At 51.1% G+C, this 17,670-nt stretch overlaps 1 protein-coding gene across 2 annotated transcripts; it reads left to right on the forward strand.

The window, feature by feature from the left end:
- The first annotated feature begins 183 nt into the window (after positions 1-183).
- On the forward strand, positions 184-17,655 carry RPAP1 (RNA polymerase II associated protein 1). 2 transcript variants are annotated; one of them, XM_041745583.1, is made up of 25 exons: positions 184-278; positions 1,276-1,532; positions 1,790-1,938; positions 2,418-2,507; positions 3,095-3,215; positions 4,041-4,262; positions 5,163-5,342; positions 6,737-6,852; positions 7,192-7,290; positions 8,146-8,247; positions 8,473-8,640; positions 8,896-9,081; positions 9,343-9,477; positions 9,580-9,750; positions 10,250-10,407; positions 10,845-11,003; positions 11,128-11,329; positions 11,765-11,874; positions 12,176-12,371; positions 12,587-12,739; positions 12,949-13,091; positions 13,660-14,416; positions 16,920-17,096; positions 17,248-17,307; positions 17,412-17,655. In XM_041745583.1, exons 2-25 carry the CDS (start codon positions 1,352-1,354, stop codon positions 17,559-17,561), a joined length of 4,185 nt encoding a protein of 1,394 aa, XP_041601517.1. In that variant the 5' UTR covers positions 184-278; positions 1,276-1,351; the 3' UTR covers positions 17,562-17,655. The 2 variants fall into 2 exon arrangements, with proteins under 2 accessions (XP_041601517.1, XP_041601516.1); XM_041745582.1 differs by having other exon boundaries at positions 237-546.
- The last annotated feature ends 15 nt before the right edge of the window (positions 17,656-17,670 follow it).

The following is a 17,670-nucleotide window of genomic DNA, read 5'->3' on the forward strand; positions in this document are numbered from 1 at the left end:
CGGCTGGCTCAGTCGGAAGAGCTTTTGCGACTCTCCAGCTCCGGGTGGAGCTAGGGCCCTACGGAGGATATAGACTTTACTTAAATAAAAAAACTTGGGAAAAAAAAAAAAAAAAGGGTGTGTGTGTGCGTCCTCGCGCTAAGCGAGCAAACCCCAGAGGGGTGGAGCCAGGCCGGGGAGAGGCGGGCTGGGGTGCGGGGCGGAAGCCCAGACCTGGTGACGGCGGAAGTCCGGCCCTTGCGGGGCAAGATGGCGGAGTCCAGGCGGTCCTAGGGCAGGTAGGGGGCTACGCTGGAGGGATGGACTTCAGGGTTCCCCGGCGCAGGGCTCTGCTCTAGGGTATCCAGTTCCTTTGTCGGAGCTTCCCAGAGTGTCTTTGCTTTGCACTGGAGTGGCCGCGGCCTCTTCGGTGTGGAGATCCCGACTACGGCCTTCCATCCGCGGGGCTGCAGGAGCTGAGACTCGGTGATTTCTCTGCTCATTCGGGTGGTCCAGAAATGTACGCGACCGCAGAGTCCTAGGGGCAGTTGTGGGGCTCGACAGAGTGTAAGTTTGGTACTTCTTTGGTGAAATTTATTCCCAAGTGTTTTACTCTCTTTGATGCGATTGTAAGAGATACTGTTTTCTTAATTTTTTCTGATTGTTCTTTTTGTTGGTGTATAAAAATACAGATGATTTTTATATGTTGATCTTTTTTAGCGCAAGGTTGTTTTGTTTTGCTTTTGAATAATTTGAACACCTTTAGGCCAGGCATATTCTCTCAAGTTTGATACAGAGTCATTAGTCCCTGGTATGACATTTATCTGCCGGACTCCTTTTTTTTTTTTTTTTTTTAAGATTTTATTTATTTATTCATGAGAGACACACACAGAGAGAGAGAGAGGCAGAGACGCAGGCAGAGGGAGAAGCAGGCTCCATGCAGGGAGCCTGACGTGGGACTCGATCCTAGGTCTCCAGGAACATGCCCTGGGCTGAAGGCAGGCATTAAACCTCTGAGCCACCCGGGCTGCCCTATCTGCCTGACTCCTGATGCCCTTTTTCTTAGGTTCCCTACAGTTGTTCCTGAGAATTTTTATCATCCACAGATTGTAAAGAACCTTAAGTTGGCAGTAAATATTGTTAGGCTGATGACATCCAGAAGGGGTAAATAGGAAATACCAGTAAGGTATGAATGAGAAGGAATGAGTTGATGTGAACCTAAGAAGTGTCTTCTCTGATGCACAATAAAGAATCAAGGTTCAATTGCAGAGGGCCCATCAACTTTATTGCTTATAGGGGTGAATGAGAGGGAATCCCCACACCCAAGCAGTGTTGGAAAGAATTGCACAAGAGAAGCAGCTGGCGTGTGAAGATGCTGTCGAGACCAAAGCCAGGCGAGTCAGAGGTGGATTTGCTGCGCTTCCAGAGTCAGTTTCTTGCAGCTGGTGCAGCTCCAGCAGTACAACTGGTGAAGAAAGGAAATAGGAGAGGTGGTGACACTAACCTGGACCAGCCTCTGCTGCAAGATCATCGGGATGTGGTGACACTGGACAGTGAGTGGCTGAGGAGGAGAGAGGGTATGGCCTCGGGATCCTCTCCCTCTTCCTGATGTGGCTGGATTTTCCCCCTTCATTATTTCAGATACTGTGTAGCCTCTGTTGCTGCAGCCCCATTTTGCATGTGAAGAGACAGTGGTTCACAGAGTTTAAATATCTTGTCCAGAGTGACACAGCTTGGGCCGGGGCTTCGTAGCTGCCTTTCTTTCTTTGGTTTCCTCCTGCCCTCACATCTGGTTTTTTTCCTTTTTCAGATCTCCCAGATTCGCCCCCAGCTTTGGTTCCTGCTCCTTCAAAGAGAGCTAGACCCAGCCCCGGCTGTCTCCCACCAGAACATGAGGACCCTGAAGAGAGGCTGAACAGGCATGATCAGCACATCACTGCTGTCCTGACAAAAATTATTGTGCGTATCACCCTGGTTGGGTGGGATGAGGCATCCTAGGCAGCAAGGATTTTGGTTGGGGGTGGTGAGCTGTATGAGTAGAGGGTGATTCAGAAAGGTGGGACTTAGGGGCGCCTGGGTGGTTCAGTCAGTTAAGCATCTACTTTCAGCTCACGTCATGATCCCAGAGTCCTGGGGTAGAACCCTGCATTGCGCTCCCTGCTCCTCGAGGAGCCTGCTTCTCCCTCTCCCTATGCCACTCTCCCTGCTTGTGTTCTGTCAAATAAGTAAATAAAAATCTTTAAAAAAAAAAAAAAAAAAGGTGGAACTTTATGCTCCTGCAGTCCATTTGGGGCTATTTTAGAATCACTGTACTCAAAAAAGGAAGGTGGGTCCATGACTCCCTAGAGATTCTAGTCATACAGAATTGGGGCCAGTAGGATAGTGTCCAGCCTGGGGAAATCTTAATATCTTCACTCCTTTGTGCTTTGTTGCTGCAGGAACGAGATACAAGTTCAGTGACAGTGAATCTGCCTGTGCCCAGTGGTGTTGCTTTCCCTCCTGTGTTCCATCGCTCACAGGAGAGACAAGTAGGCAAAGTGCTTAGATGATACTTGGGAGACATTAAGTGAGCCTCATAGTGCATCTTCCTCAGGCAGATAATCTGAATAATAAACAATTTTCTTGTTAAGGTAGCACCGTGTTAAACCTCGGTGGCTCAGGGGTTGAGCATCTGCCTTTGGCTCAGGGTGTGATCCCGGGGTCCCAGGATCAGGTCCCGCATCAGGCTCCCCAAGGGGAGCTGCTTTTCCCTCTGCCTATGTCTCTGCCCACCTGACCCCCTTGTCTCATGAATAAATAAAACCCTAAAAAAAAATCCTCATAACAACCATGTAAGATAGATATCATCATCCCCATTTTTCAGATGAGGAAACTGAGACTCTGAAAAGTTAAGTAAATTGTCCAACACCACATATCTAATAGAAGAGCCAGAAATCCAACCCAAATTTGTCAGATTTCCAGACCAGTCCTCCTATAGAGCCCTGCTTTTCTGAGGACTAGGGTTGTGATCCTTGGAGATTAAGCAAGTCCCTTTGTTCCAGTAGCCTTAGAGAAAAGAGGTTAAGAAGTGACCAGGGTAGTAGTAGTCACCTGGGTTTTCTTTTTTGTCTCATAGGGGAGGTCAGCAATATCTGGCAAGAGAAGCATCTTTGCCCAAGAAATTGCAGCAAAGAGAGCGTCTGAAGCCAAGGTTCCACCAGTTAGAGAAGTTGTGTCTTCCCTGGATCCACCAGAGGGTAAGCTGGGGTGGAAGAGGCTTGGGCAGGGCAGCCCCAGTGGCTTAGTGGCTTAATGCTGCCTTCAGCCCAGGGCCTGATCCTGGAGACCCAGGATCGAGTCCCATGTCCAGCTCCCTGCATGGAGCCTGCTTCTCCCTCTGCCTGTGTCTCTGCCTTTCTGCCTCTCTCTCCTTCTGTGTCTCTCCTAAATAAATAAAATTTAAAAAAATGAAAAAAAAAAAAGAAGAGGCTTGGGCTTGGCCTTTTTGTAATACATAATCGTAGAGTCACTTTGCAGTATATGTCTTCCCTACATCAAATATGAAGGCATATTTAGATGGCATTTGAGCCATCTAAAGAGGAATCTGTCCTTTATCCCCACTTACAGGATTGAGTTCGGGTGGCTTGGGTTTATATCTGGGTCTTAAGTACAGGGAGAATGCCGGCTGTTATGCTACCCTAGGAGGAAAGAAAGAGAGGTGTCTGGCAGAGACTGTAAAATAAAGATGAAGGCCACGATTCCTTTAACAATGCAAAATATTAGCAAAAGAGCTAGGGACAGGCTTCTGGAGGCAGATGGCTGCCTGAACATCCAAGGGAAGAGTCAGAAAGTAGGATATTTCTTAGGGAAACATCCCTCAGAAAGGGGGGAAAAAATGAGTGGAGAGGTCACCACCCAATCCAACCTGTTTATGTTATGGAGGGTAGGGGGGAGGTGTCTCCATGCTGTGCCTAGGAAATCTTTGGGGCCTCTGTCTGTCTCCAGGGCTAATAGGATTAGGGAAGAGGGCTAGAAGGCCCAGTTGGGATGAGGCGATGAAACTGATCATATACTTCTTCCAGGTGCTGTGTCCTGGAAGGCACTCGCACCCAGGGAGCAGGGCTGCCAGCTTCCATGGGGCAGCCCTGGCTTCCAGGGACCCCATCTGGTCACAGGGAAGGGGCTCAGGAGCCAGGATGCTGAGCAGGAAGCCCAGACCATCCATGAAGAGAACATAGCAAAACTGCAAGCCATGGCTCCTGAGGAGATCCTTCAGGAACAGCAGCGGTTGCTGGCTCAGCTTGGTACGGCATACCTGGCTTTCCTCCTGAGACTGGGCTGGGAAGGGACTGCTACTTGCTGATGAAAGCTTACTGTGCGTGCCAGGCATTTTGCTATTTGAATGCATTATTACATTCTGTCTTCAAACATTTCCTCTAAGGTAGGTAGTACTAACTTCATTTACTTATTAAAAAAAAAAAAAACAAAAACAAGAGTCTCAGAACTTGAAAAAACTCTCCTCCAGGTCATATGGCTGGTAAGGAACACGGATGAGATGTAAACCCAGGTTTATCAGGTCTAACGGGCCCTGCTCTCAACCACTGTATTGTGTATGCTGTGCTAGTGTAGTGCATGCTAGATTATAGCTGGTGCTCTTTGGCACAGTTTTGAAATGTCCTGGTATAGCATGATATAGCAGAGGTATAGCATGCTAGAGCGTGCTATACCTCCTTCCTAGTTTCTGTTCACCAGAACAGTAGCACCAAGTCAATCTTTTCCAGACTGTGTATCTAGCATCTTCATAGAGCATACGTAGATTAGGTTTCAGTAAATATTTTTAAATAAGTCATCTAGAAGTGAGATAAATTGTTCCCGTAAATCCCTTCTCTTGGCCCCAGTCAGCATTTATTCATTTATTCCATAGCCCTTCTTTTGGACCTCTGACCTGGAGCCAAGCACAAGGATGGGCAGGAACCTGGGCGGGTCAGGGGACTGTGAAGAATGGAGAGGAGGGTGGGTGGGCACGTCCAAGTGACAGGTGTGGGTCATTAAATCCCCAAGAGCACCTAGGGTGCTCAGGCCAGGGGTGGGAAATGGCTTGTCCTGATCTTGGCACCAATAGGCAGAATTCAGCAGGTTTCAGGTCTACAGGAGGCTGGGGAGGATCTGCCACCACCCACTTTCCCTTCCATCCCCTCCTCTAGATCCCAGCTTGGTTGCCTTCTTGAGGTCTCGCAGCCGTACCCATGAGCAAGCAGGAGAGAAGGCCACAGAGGAGCAGAGGCCAGGAGGACACTCTGTTGAGGTCACCGGAGAGGAGCTCCTTGTGCCAATTTCTGCAAAGGAGCCCAGACAGGAAGATGATCTGGATCCAGGAGCCCCAGGTTTGAAGGAAGGGGAGCATCTTTTGGAGAATAAAAGTAGAAGAAAGTATCCCTTCTCCTAGGCCTGGCAGATGGGAAAGAATCTTCTCTGTCCTTGGACATCTAACATTAATCTCCATTATTGTCTGGAAGTCAGTCTTCATTTGCTGATGTGTATGCTCTTCCTGTATATGTTTCCTGTTTTCTTGTCCTGTTACTGCTCCTTCTCCCCCTTCCCTGATAAGTGACAGCAGGGTGTGATGGCTGACCCCTCCCCCAGCAGATCATGTCCATCTTGCCTCTGCAGTAGCTGTGCCTGCTCTGGCTCTGTCCATCCTACAGTTTTCTGCCTCTGCTGTCCATGTTGGGGGGAAGATGGCAGGGCCAGGGCCATGGGAGAAGAGTCTGACACAGGTCTTAACGAACATGCCAGACTTCAAGCAGAGAGGCCAGTGGGAGCACTCATTTCCCAGGACCAGGATTATTTTATTAGTGATTAACAAAAGAAATCGAATTATGAAAGCCAGGAACCTCCTGCCCTTCAGTGAGCTCTGGGCCAGCTGAGCAGGTCAGGTGGGGATTATGGGAGAAGAAGGAGGATGTCTGGGGTGTGTGTTTACGTATCTTGGCCCCACAGAAGCAGGATGGCTGCTTCTCATTGCTTCACTCCCCTGCTTCTTTTTTTTTTTTTTTTTTAAGATTTATTTATTTATTCATTCAGAGAGAGCGAGAGAGAGGCAGAGACACAGGCAGAGGGAGAAGCAGGCTCCATGCAGGAAGCCCGATGTGGGACTCGATCCCAGGTCTCCAGGATCACACCCCGGGCTGCAAGCGGCGCTAAACCGCTGCACCACCAGGGCTACCCCACTCTCCTGCCTCTTTAGGAGGTCGGTACTAGGGACGCTTGGGTGGCTCAGCGGTTGAGCATCTGCCTTTGGCTCAGGGAGTGATCCTGGAGTTCCGGGATCGAGTCCCACATCAGGCTCCTTGGGGAGCCTCCCTGCTTCTCCCTCTGCCTCTATGTGTCTCATGAATAAATAAATAAATCTTAAAAAAAAAAAAAAAAAGTACTGTCTCCACAGTATAGACAGTGGAGAACTGTGTTTACCCTGATATATATGGTCCTCTCTTCCTCGTCTGCTACCTCTCTCCTTTTCTTTACCTCCTCCTCTTGCCCCTCTCAGCGAATACTTGGGTCAGCAACAGGCTAGAGCCCAGGACTAGGTGTGTTCCGCCATATCGGAAATATTTGCCCAGAGCCCAGAGTGGCTGTGCCACTTAGATATAGCCAAAGGCACAGGCTGCTAGACCCTTGGACAGAGGTAGGTGTGGCAGCTGCAGGGTCACATCTGGGACCCCTTTGGGTCAGTGAGCTGAGCTCCTTAGGGAATACTACTCTGCTTCCATCTTCCCAGCTCTGGCGCTGCCTGTGAACCCCCACAAAGAATGGGTGCACATGGACACCGTGGAGCTGGAGAAGCTCCACTGGACCCAGGATCTGCCTCCGCTCCGGAGGCAGCGGACGCAGGAGGTGAGGAGGGCCAACTGGCCTACAAGGGGTGGAGTGGGCTGGGAGTGGCCACAGAAGCTCTACCCACCCCCAGAGACAGCATCACTTTCCATGCTCCCCTTTTCTCATTCTCCCATGCTCCTACACCTGAACACAGACCCCTTTCTTCCCTGGAGCTTGAGAAACATTTCTCCTTTGTGCTTTTCCTCCTCTCGCATCACCCTGCCTGGCCCCTGGCCGGGGAGTTCCATTTCCACTCAGGGGTAGAGTCAGGACTGGAGGCCTGGGATAAAAGGTGAGGAGTAGGTGTAGGGAAGTTGCTGTGTTCCCAGCCTATAGACTTCTTTTTCTTCCCATTAGAGGATGCAGGCCCGATTTAGTCTTCAGGGAGAGCTGCTGGCCCCTGATGTGGACCTGCCCACCCATCTGGGCCTGCACCACCATGGAGAAGAAGCAGAGGTGAGGCACGGGGCCCAGTGAGGACTGGGCAGCTCTCAGCAAGTGCTTTTATCTGCCATGTGGAAGAGGCCTCTGGTCAGCTGCCTTGGACCTTCTGTGTATCCTGTTCTATTTCCTGGCTTTGCTCTCCATAGGTTCTTAGGCTCAAAATGTTTCTCCTTGTTCCTTCACATTCCAGTCACTTGCCTGGACTTGACATTTTTATGTCTGTCACCTCCCCTGATGCTTTCTAGAAAAGAGGCCTGCTCCCTCTTACCTGTTCAGTCACCACATCTTCCACTCTCTCAGCCATGCCATCCGTCCCTCATGAGGCTGCCATCCTGATTCCCTCTGGCCCAGCCTAGGCAATGCCCTGCCTTGGAAAGTTTCCTGGCTCCCTTCTGCTCACAGAATAGTCTTGGCTCCTTAGCCTGCTGTGACAGCCCTGCTGACCCTACAGCTCTTCCTTCTCACTCTTGCTGCACCTTTGTGGTGCCCTCTCCCACATACCCTGGGGGCTCAGGGACCTCCAGGCTCACTCAGTTCTTCAGGCCATGGAAGCTCTGCCTACCCACTGAGATCACGTCCCTTCTCCATGTCCCCCTTTTCTTTCTCTCCTATTATCCTCTTGCAAATTGAACACTGATTACTGCATTCCTCCCTGTCTGCTTTATGTCATGGTTACTGTGTGCAAATCTTAATCTTCGTTACCAGTTTGACAGTCCATGGAGAGGAGAGGCAAGAGATACCACTTGCTTAACTTTGTCCTCCCTTTGACAACTAGCTCAGTGCCTGGAATAATCGGGGTTTCTGTGGATTGGTTGGGGGATGCCACCCTGTGTCTTGGCTCCTTCTGATTTCTTGTCCCTGCTCCAGAGAGCAGGATACTCCCTACAGGAGCTATTCCACCTGACACGCAGCCAGGTGTCCCAGCAGAGAGCACTAGCGCTGCATGTGTTGGCCCAGGTCATCAGCAGGGTGAGTGGACTGCTGGCCTGGCCTTGCCTGCCCCTGTGCCTCGCCAGCCCCCTGCCCCCACCTTAGACTTCCCCACCTCCTATCCTTTTTGTTCCAGCCCAGTAGCCCATACACCAACTGTCTCTGGGGTAGATGGGGAATGGGACAGACCCAAGGTCATAGGTGGGCAAGTGAAGGGTTTAGTAACTTCAACATCTTCAGCAAGGTTTTATCCTGCCCCCCAAGGCCCAGGCTGGTGAGTTTGGGGACCGGCTAGTGGGCAGTGTCTTTCGCCTCCTTTTGGATGCTGGTTTCCTCTTCCTGCTGCGCTTCTCCCTGGATGACAGAGTGGATGGGGTCATTGCAGCCGCCGTCCGGGCGCTTCGGGCTCTGCTGGTGGCTCCCGGAGATGAGGTAGGCAGGGATAGGAATGGGGCTTTGAGGCATCAGGGTCCTTACTCCTGTTGCTGGGCATGCCCCTACTGCACAGGCTTTGCCAGGGAGAGCAGAAAATGGGCTGGCAGCATCACCATCTTTTCCTAAGGGCCCCAAAGCCCAGCAGCCTTCCCTTTCTGTTCTTGGCAGGTGGCTTCTGCTGACTACTCCTAGACCTTTTTCCGGACCTGACTCCTTCCTCTTTTTGCCATCTCCTTCCCTTCCCTATGGCAGGAGCTCCTCGACACCACCTTCTCCTGGTACCACGGAGCTTTGGTGTTCCCTCTGATGCCCAGCCAGGAAGACAAGGAGGACGATGAGGATGAAGATGAAGAGCCTCCAGCAGAGAAAGCAAAAAGGAAGAGCCCTGAGAAAGGAAACCAGCCTCCATCTGATCTGGCTCGACATGACGTCATCAAGGTAAAGGTGCTGGGGCAGCTTTAGGGAGGGGGTGGGGGACACAGAGAATCCCAAGCAGGCTCCACACCCAGTGCTAAGCCCAGTGTGGGGCTCAGTCTCACAGCTCTGAGATCATGACCTGAGCCAAAATCGAGAGTCAGATGCTCAACTGACTAAGGCACCTCGGCACCCTCATAGGGCAAGCACATCTTAGGCAAGAAGGGTCATCAAGGTTTGGGGCCCAGCTGCATTTGGCACCAGGTTTATCCTTCTGATCACCAGGGGCTTCTGGCTACCAATCTGCTGCCTCGGCTACGCTATGTGCTAGAGGTAACCTGCCCAGCACCTTCTGTGGTCCTTGACATCTTGGCTGTGCTCATCCGTCTGGCCCGGCATTCCCTGGAGTCAGCCACAAGGGTGAGAAAGAGAAGAGAAGGAGACAAAGAATAGGCAAAGAGCCTAGCTGGGTCTGAGCCTGACCCTCGGCCTCCCCACCTCCCTTTTCTTCCTGTCCCTCAGGTCCTAGAGTGTCCTCGGCTAATAGAGACTGTGGTTCGAGAGTTCCTGCCTACCAACTGGTCTCCTGTGGGAGTGGGGCCTGCCCCCAGTCTACACAAAGTGCCCTGTGCCACTGCCATGAAACTACTTCGTGTCCTGGCCTCGGCTGGTAGGAATATTGCTGCCCGGCTGGTGAGCAGGACAAAGGGCAAGGGATGAGGGACTTAAGACAGGGCTGGGTTGAAGGCTAAGCATGGCCTCTGGACTCTGGGTAACCAGCTCATGCCATCTTCCTCTTCATCTCTGATCCAGTTGCTTAGAAATGCAACAGAAACCACGAGCCAGGAGCCTAATCACCTGGAGTCTAGTGGATCCTATAGGCCTACTGTGCTTTCGTTACCTGAAGGGAGGGCTCCCTCTTCCCTGGATCCAGACCAGAAGAGCCACATATAGATGGGCAGCCATCACCCCTAGCCTGGTAGCCCTAGAAAGGGTGCCTAGTAAGTGCTTGCTAAAAAGACAGAGGAGGAGTGATGGATGAGGTGGTTTCATCTTGGCCCAAAGCTAAGACCCCATGGCCTGAGAGGGGCCTGGAACACGGCTGAATTGAGCTGTGGTCATAATAAGAGACCCTGAGGCCACTTGGGCCCCCAGCTAAATGTGATGCCCAGACTGCTCTCTTCACCCTCAGCTGAGCGGCTTTGACCTCCGGAGTCGCCTGTGCCGCTTTATAGCAGAGGCTCCCCAGGAAATGGCCTTGCTCCCAGAGGAAGCTGAGATGATGAGCACTGAGTCCTTCCGTCTGTGGGCTGTGGCTGCCTCCTACGGCCAGGGTGGTGACCTTTACAGGTGAGGAGAGCTGGACTGGCCTGGATCCCTCTAGTTCTGCACTCTGGCCACATATGATAACAGCTTTGCTCAAGGTGTCAAGCTCAGAGGGAAGCTAAGGAGGAGAGGATTCTGGGAAGAATGAAGAGAGCTTGGGGGCCAGGGGGCCAGTAGAACAAAGCTGAATTAGCCACATTCTGTGCACAGCAGCCTTAGTAGCTTGGTGAAATCAGATTTAAATCCCTGTTGGGAGGAAACCTGGAAGGTCTACCTCCTTCCTTTCAGCCTCCAGCCTGCCTTTTCTCTGAAGCCTTCCAGGAGTGCCCATCCCTGGGGCCTCTCCCTCCCAAGCCTCCTTAACCAAACTACAGATCCGTGGGGCAGCACCCTGGCTTGTGTCTTCTGTCTCCATGTCCAATGTCTTTGTATGCTGAAAGACTGGGATTGTTCTCCCCCAGGGAGCTGTACCCAGTGCTGATGCGGGCCCTGCAGTCTGTGCCAGAGGAGCTCAGCACCCAGCCCCCTCAGCCCCTGTCTGTACAGCGGATAGCCGCCTTGCTCACTCTCCTCACCCGGCTGACCCTGGCAACCAGCAGCACTGCCCCTGAGCCCAGCAGGTAGGTCATAGCTCTGAGCTCCAGAACAGGCAGCAGCACTCCTCCAGAGGAAAAGGGTAGTAGAGCTTATGGGAGAGTCGAGGCGGCTGGACCTTCATTGTGACCCCTTTTGGCATTCCTGTAGTGACTGTGCTGAGGCCAGTCTGTCGGCCACCCCTTCCTCCATCACTTGGACACAGGTGTCTGGGCTCCAGCCTCTTGTGGAGCCCTGTCTCAGACAGACCTTGAAGTTGCTGCCAAGACTCGAGATGTGGCATGCCCTGGGCCCAGTGCCCACTGCCTGCCTGCTCTTCCTGGATGCATACTACCAGGCCTGGAGCCAGCAGGTGAGTGTCGCTTGCCTGCCTTCCTCTGTCCCCTGGGTGCCTGCCTCTATCTTGACACACCACCCTCTACCTCCTTTTCTGTTTCCACCTCCCCACCCTACCTCCCCATTCCACTTTTTCCTGCTCTCCACCTTTTCCCCCCTCCTCTCTTCTCCCCCCCCCCCCCCCCCATATCCATTGGAGCTGCCAAGGAGCTATATTGGTGGGGACAGAGAACCCCAGACAACAGTATTGTCTCCCTGGAGCCTTCATGCTCTGAGGATAGTGGATGTCAGGGCAACCTTGGAGTCTTTTCTCTCTCCAGAGGGTCAGAGGGCAGAAACCTCCAAACACTGACTCTTGGGCTCTTAGAGAAATGGGCTTAGCCTGGGGACACCATGTCTAGGAGAATGGGTATCTTGGGCTGTCAGCTCAGTGAACCCCTTGGTCCTCCAGCCAAATCTGTGCCCAGAGGATTGGCTTCAGGATATGGAGCGCCTGTCAGAGGACCTGCTGCTACCCCTGCTGCGCACACCCTCTCTGGGCAGCCTGTGGGATTCTCTTGGGTATGTACTCTGTGTGTGTACAGTGTGTGTGTATGGTTGGGAGGGTGGGGGCAGTGGGAAGGAAGTAGCTTCTCTCCCTGTGGGACTCCTAGGTCTAGCTCCTTGTTCCATCCCAAGTAGGACCTGTCAGCTGGAAGGAAGCCTAAATCCCTAGCAGGCAGCATGTGAGGGCTCTGAGGAATGTGGGTACTGGTCCACACAGCCAGGCCCCTGCTGGCCCTGGTCGCAGCCCAGGCAACTCTTTTCCAGCCCAGCACCCATCAGGCCAGAGTCCCCCTGAGCTTCTTCATTCTGCCTCCAGGTGCTGCTCCCCTCTCTGCAACCCACAATTCTGTGCTCCGGCCCCTGAAGCCGTCCCCAGCCTTGTGTCACTGGGCAGCGCAGGAGGCCGCCCCTCTCTCTGGCTGCCTGGCTCAGCCTCACCCTTCCCGTTCCTCACGGCCCTTCTCTCTCTTTTCAACACCTTGGCCCGGATCCACAAGGGGCTATGTGACCAGGTGAGACCTAGGCACCTGGTTAGGGGTCAGGTAAGGGAGGGGGGATGTGGAGGGGCAAGATGGGAGGAGTCAGAAAGAAAGGGTAAGGGTACTACTAGGGGAAGGGAGGCCTCTCCTGCCAGCACCTGTTTCTGTGAGTTTGTCTAGGCAGCCACCTGAGGAACCCCAGGAAAGATCAGTCACTTTTAGATCTGAACAAGTTTGCTTTTCTTCAGCTGGCCACCATATTGGCTACCCCAGGACTCCAGAACTACTTCCTCCAATGTTTGGCTCCTGTGGCTGCCCCATTCCTCACACCCTTCTCTGCGTGGGCCTTGCGCCATGAGTACCACCTGCAGTACCTGGCACTCATCCTGGCCCAGAGAGTGGTAGGTGCACCCCAGCCTCCCATACCTCTGTCCACTCTCCTCACCCTCCCCCATTAACTCTACCCAGCGTCTGGCAGTCCATGCAGTTCCTACTTTGCTCTAGACATGCCCAGGATCTGTGCATCTGTCTTCTTTGCATCCTCACTTCTCTCTGCTCTGATCCCCCTCTCACACACACACCCCCGCTCCAATCCCTTCTCTGTTCATAGGCAACAGTTCAGCCAGCCCTGGTCATCAATGCTGCCCTTCATCATAGTATGGTCTTGGCCCTGCTGAGCCGACTGCTGCCCGGAAGTGAGCACCTTGCCCACGAGCTCCTGCTGAGCTGTGTATTCCGACTGGAGTTCCTCCCGTGAGTCCAGGGCTGGTGACATCAGCTCAGCCCTTTGAGGGGCGACTGTGGCTGTTGATGGAGGAGCCCTGAATTTGGAGTCAGGAGACCTGGGTTTAATCCCCTCTCTTCCATGGATTATGCTTTACCTGTCAGAGTTTCATTTCTCATCAGTAAAGCAGGGATGAAGACACCCACACTAGAGAATTATGAGACTTCAGTGTGGCCAGCTAAGAAGTGGCCTATAAACTAGCCATACACACATAACACCTAATGGGGACTGGGTGCTTACTCTGTACCTGGTGGCTTCAGGATTTGTGTTCTGTTTTCCCTGTACTATGAGATAGGCATTGTTGTTATTCCCAGTTTACTATGAGGAAACAGGCACGAGAAGCCCCATCAGCCTGCTCCTAGGCAGCTGACTCTAGTGTCTACCCTCTTTGCTGCACACACTACATAGAAAGTGATTAGGGGAACAGGGAAGAGCACAATTGGACCTAGGAACTTCTGGGAAGCCCTGGAGCACCAGCATGGTGTTTAGAGGGTTTTGGTTCAAGTGCTCATTTTTGGCTTTTGGGTTCTGTTGCAGGGAAAGAGCATCAGGGGGTCTGGAGGCCGCCGACTTCTCTGACCGGCTGTCCTTAGGGAGCGGCAAGGACTCTGGGTGTGGGCGAGGGGCTCTGCTGGCTCAGGCTTGCCAGGACCTCCCCAGCATCCGCAACTGCTACGTGACCCACTGCCCACTGGCCCGAGCCAGCCTGCTAGCCTCTCAGGCCTGGTACCGAGGGGAGCTGTGGCGAGTCCCAACCCTGCTGCTCCCTGTGCCTAAGGAGCCACTGCTGCCTACTGACTGGCCTTTCCTGCCACTGATCCACCTCTACCACCAGGCTTCAGACACTCCCTTGGGGCTCTCTCCTGCTGACACCATAAGCACAGCTCTGCGGGCCCTGCAGTGGGTGCTGGTCTTGGAGAGCTGGCGCCCCCAGGCCCTCTGGGCTGTACCTCCTGCTGCCCGCTTGGCACGGCTCATGTGTGTGTTCCTGGTGGACGGTGAACTCTTCCGGGAGACCCCAATACAACATCTGGTGGCAGCCCTCCTGGCCCGGCTCTGCCAGCCTAAAGTCCTGCCAGACCTCAGGCTGGATTGCCCCCTTCCCGGCCTTGCATCTTTCCCTGACCTCTATGCCAACTTCCTGGAGCATTTTGAGGCTGTCTCTTATGGGGACCACCTCTTTGGAGCTCTGGTTCTCCTTCCCCTGCAGCGTCGGTTCAGCGTCACTTTGCGCCTCGCCCTTTTTGGGGAGCATGTGGGAGCCCTGCGAGCTCTGGGCCTGCCTTTGACCCAGGTACTTTGTCAGCAGAGCCTACCATGGCTTTCTGGTACTGGGCCTGAGGGGCAGTGAATTAAGAGAATCCACTGAAAGGGTTTAACAGAGTACCTGGCATATAGTATACATTGGTTATTATTAACAAGCCATGACTCATTGCTCAGTGCTATAGTCTAAATAAGAGACATACTAAAAACTAACATAGTTCTAAGTTATTCATATTTTAGGTGTTAGGGCAGGATTCAGAAAAGGGAAAGACCAAAATGGGCTTACCATAGGGAGAAGGCTTTGGGGAAGAGGTAGGGATTGACTTGGGTACTGAAGGTTAGGTAGAATTTGATTGTGAGGATGAAGGACGGATTGTACACACTAATGGTGGGACACCATCAGCAAAAGCTTGGAGGGAGGAAGGATTATAACAGGGTAGGAAAAAAAAAAAAAACAGGGTGGGAAGAGAGAGTTTAGAACAGATTTCAGTTTAGGAACTTGTTGGAAACAGGGTAATAAAGTCTTACAAGGCCTCAAAAATCAGGCTAAAGGGTTAAACTTACAAGCTGTAGAGAATTACTATTTTTTAAGGTTTTTTAAAATTTTCATTATAACTGTTTCATTATAACTTAATTATTTATTTATTTATTTATTTATTTATTTATTTATTTATTTATTTTTATGATAGTCACACAGAGAGAGGCGGAGACATAGGCAGAGAGAGAAGCAGGCTCCATGTACCGGGAGCCTGACGTGGGATTCGATTCCGGGTCTTTAGGATCACGCCCTGGGCCAAAGGCAGGCACTAAACCGCTGCGCCACCCAGGGATCCCCATTATAACTTATTTTTATGTTCATTATAATTTTAAGTAAACTTAAAGTATAAATATTTTAATAAATATATTTAACATGTATATAAAATACATAGAGAACTAAAAAATATGTAAAATATTTTTAAAAATTAAAAAGAACAGGGGCACTTGGGTAGCATAGTCGGTTAAGTGTCTGCCTTCAGCTCAGGTCATGATCATCTCAGGGTCCTGGGATCCAGGCCCTAGTTGGGCTCCCTCTTCATTGGGGAGTCTGCTTCTCCCTCTCCCCACTGCTTGTGCACTCTCTCTCTCTCTCTCAAATAAATAAAATCTTTAAAAAAAAAAAAAAAAAAAACTATGGTCATCCATAATCCCACTGCCCAGTAGTAACTGTTTTGATTTTGATTTTTCTTTTTTAGTCTTTATATGTGCATATATATATTTTTATAAAATTGAGATCCCTTCATAATGTTTTCTTCATTTAACGTATGATAAACTTTTTTCAATCATTAAATATTCTAAGAAATCAACATTTTTTATTACATTATCATCCATTGTATAGGTGCATCCTTTTCTCAGAACCCCTTGGTGGGCATGAAAATTGTTTCTAATTTTCTGCTATATGAAGTAACACTATGATAAACACCACTGGATATAAACTTTATCTCTTTTGTAATCTTTTTTTAGAGATTTTATATTTTAAAGTAATCTCTACACCCAGCATGGGCTTGAACTCACAACCCCAAAATCAAGGGTTGCATGCTGTACTGAGCCAGCCAGGTGCCCCTCTCATAATCATTTCTGCATGGAATTAGGAGTGATTTTCTTTTCTTTCTTTTCTTTTTTTAAGGTTTTATTTATTCATGAGAGACAGAGAGAGAGGTAGAGACACAGGCAGAGAGAGAAGCAGGCTCCATGCAGGAAGCCCGATATGGGATTTGAAGCCAGGACTCCAGGATCACGTCCTGGGCTGAAGGCAGGCACTAAATTGCTGAGCCACCCAGGCATCCAGAGTGATTTTTCTTATAGAGTTACTGATCCGAAGAAAATGAACTTTTGGAAGGTTTCATAATATGGAGCAGTTGAATGTGACTTTTTTCAGACTTTTTAATTTGGGCAGCCCGGGTGGCTCAGCGGTTTAGCGCCGCCTTCAGCCCAGGGCCTGATCCTGGAGACCTGGGATCGAGTCCCATGTCAGGCTCCTTGCATGGGACCTGCCTCTCTTTCTGTCTCTGTGTGTCTCTCATGAATAAATAAAATCTAAAAAAAAAAAAAAAAAAAAAGACTTTTTAATTTATTTATTCATGACAGAGGCAGAGACATAGGCAGAGGGAGAAGCAGGCTCCCTGCAGGGAGCCTGCTGGGGGACTGGATCCCAGAATCCTGGGATCACGGGGATCATGACCTGAGCCGAAGGCAGACGCTCAACCACTATGCAACCCAGGTGCTCCTGAATGTGAAATTTTGAAAGTTTTTATTTTAAGGCACATAAACAAGTAGTGGTGGGCAGTAGAAATTGACTACTGCTTCCCAGTTTCTCCTGCTTCCAGCTCTTTTGTCTTTAACCTCAATCCTTGTGATAGACAGGAATGGATGGTCTGTCCAAGACCTTCTCTTTCCCCTCACAATATGGTTCAGGTGACTATCAAGCACCCACCCTGTTGTCCCATGATACACATTCCCACCCTCACCCTCAGCATGTCTCATTCGCCCTGTCACAGTTGCCTGTGTCCTTGGAATGCTATACGGAGCCTCCTGAAGACAACCTGGTCCTTCTTCAGCTCTACTTCCGGACCCTGGTTACTGGTGTGCTCTGTCCACGTTGGTGCCCTGTGATGTATGCTGTGGCGGTGGCCCATGTCAACAGCTTCATCTTCTCCCAGGACCCAAAGAGCTCAGTAAGTTACATCCCTGTCTCCAAAGGCATGCTGCGAGACTGCGATTGAGCTGCCTCCAGGTCAGCTGGGGAGGAGATGAGAGCCATTGAGGCTAGTGATGGGTATCAGCCATCAACCCAGTGCCATCTTTTCCTCTGTGTTCTGCCTCTAGGATGAGGTAAAGGCTGCCCGCAGGAGCCTGCTACAGAAAACTTGGCTGCTGACAGATGAGGTAGGGGGGCAGCACATCTAAAGGGTGGGAAAATAGGTCTTGGGGGACGGAGATCTCAACAGGATGTTAGTACCTACTTGATAAAATTTCTTCCCTTTTTGCAGGGTCTCCGGCAGCACCTTCTCCACTATAAACTCCCTAATTCTGCCCTCCCAGAAGGCTTTGAACTATATCCCCAGTTGCCCCCTCTGCGTCAGCAGTACCTCCAGAGACTGACCTCAGGGATGCTCCAAAATGGGCTATCAGAGGCTTAGTATAGTTGCTACAGATAAAGACATGGATACATTCTCCTGGGGTTCACCAACATGTGCCTGGCCAGACAAAAGGATTTTGTTTCCTAAGGGTGAACAGGAGACCAAGGAG

The sequence above is a fragment of the Vulpes lagopus genome, chromosome 2, assembly GCF_018345385.1.
Source record: "Vulpes lagopus strain Blue_001 chromosome 2, ASM1834538v1, whole genome shotgun sequence".
NCBI lineage: Eukaryota > Metazoa > Chordata > Mammalia > Carnivora > Canidae > Vulpes > Vulpes lagopus.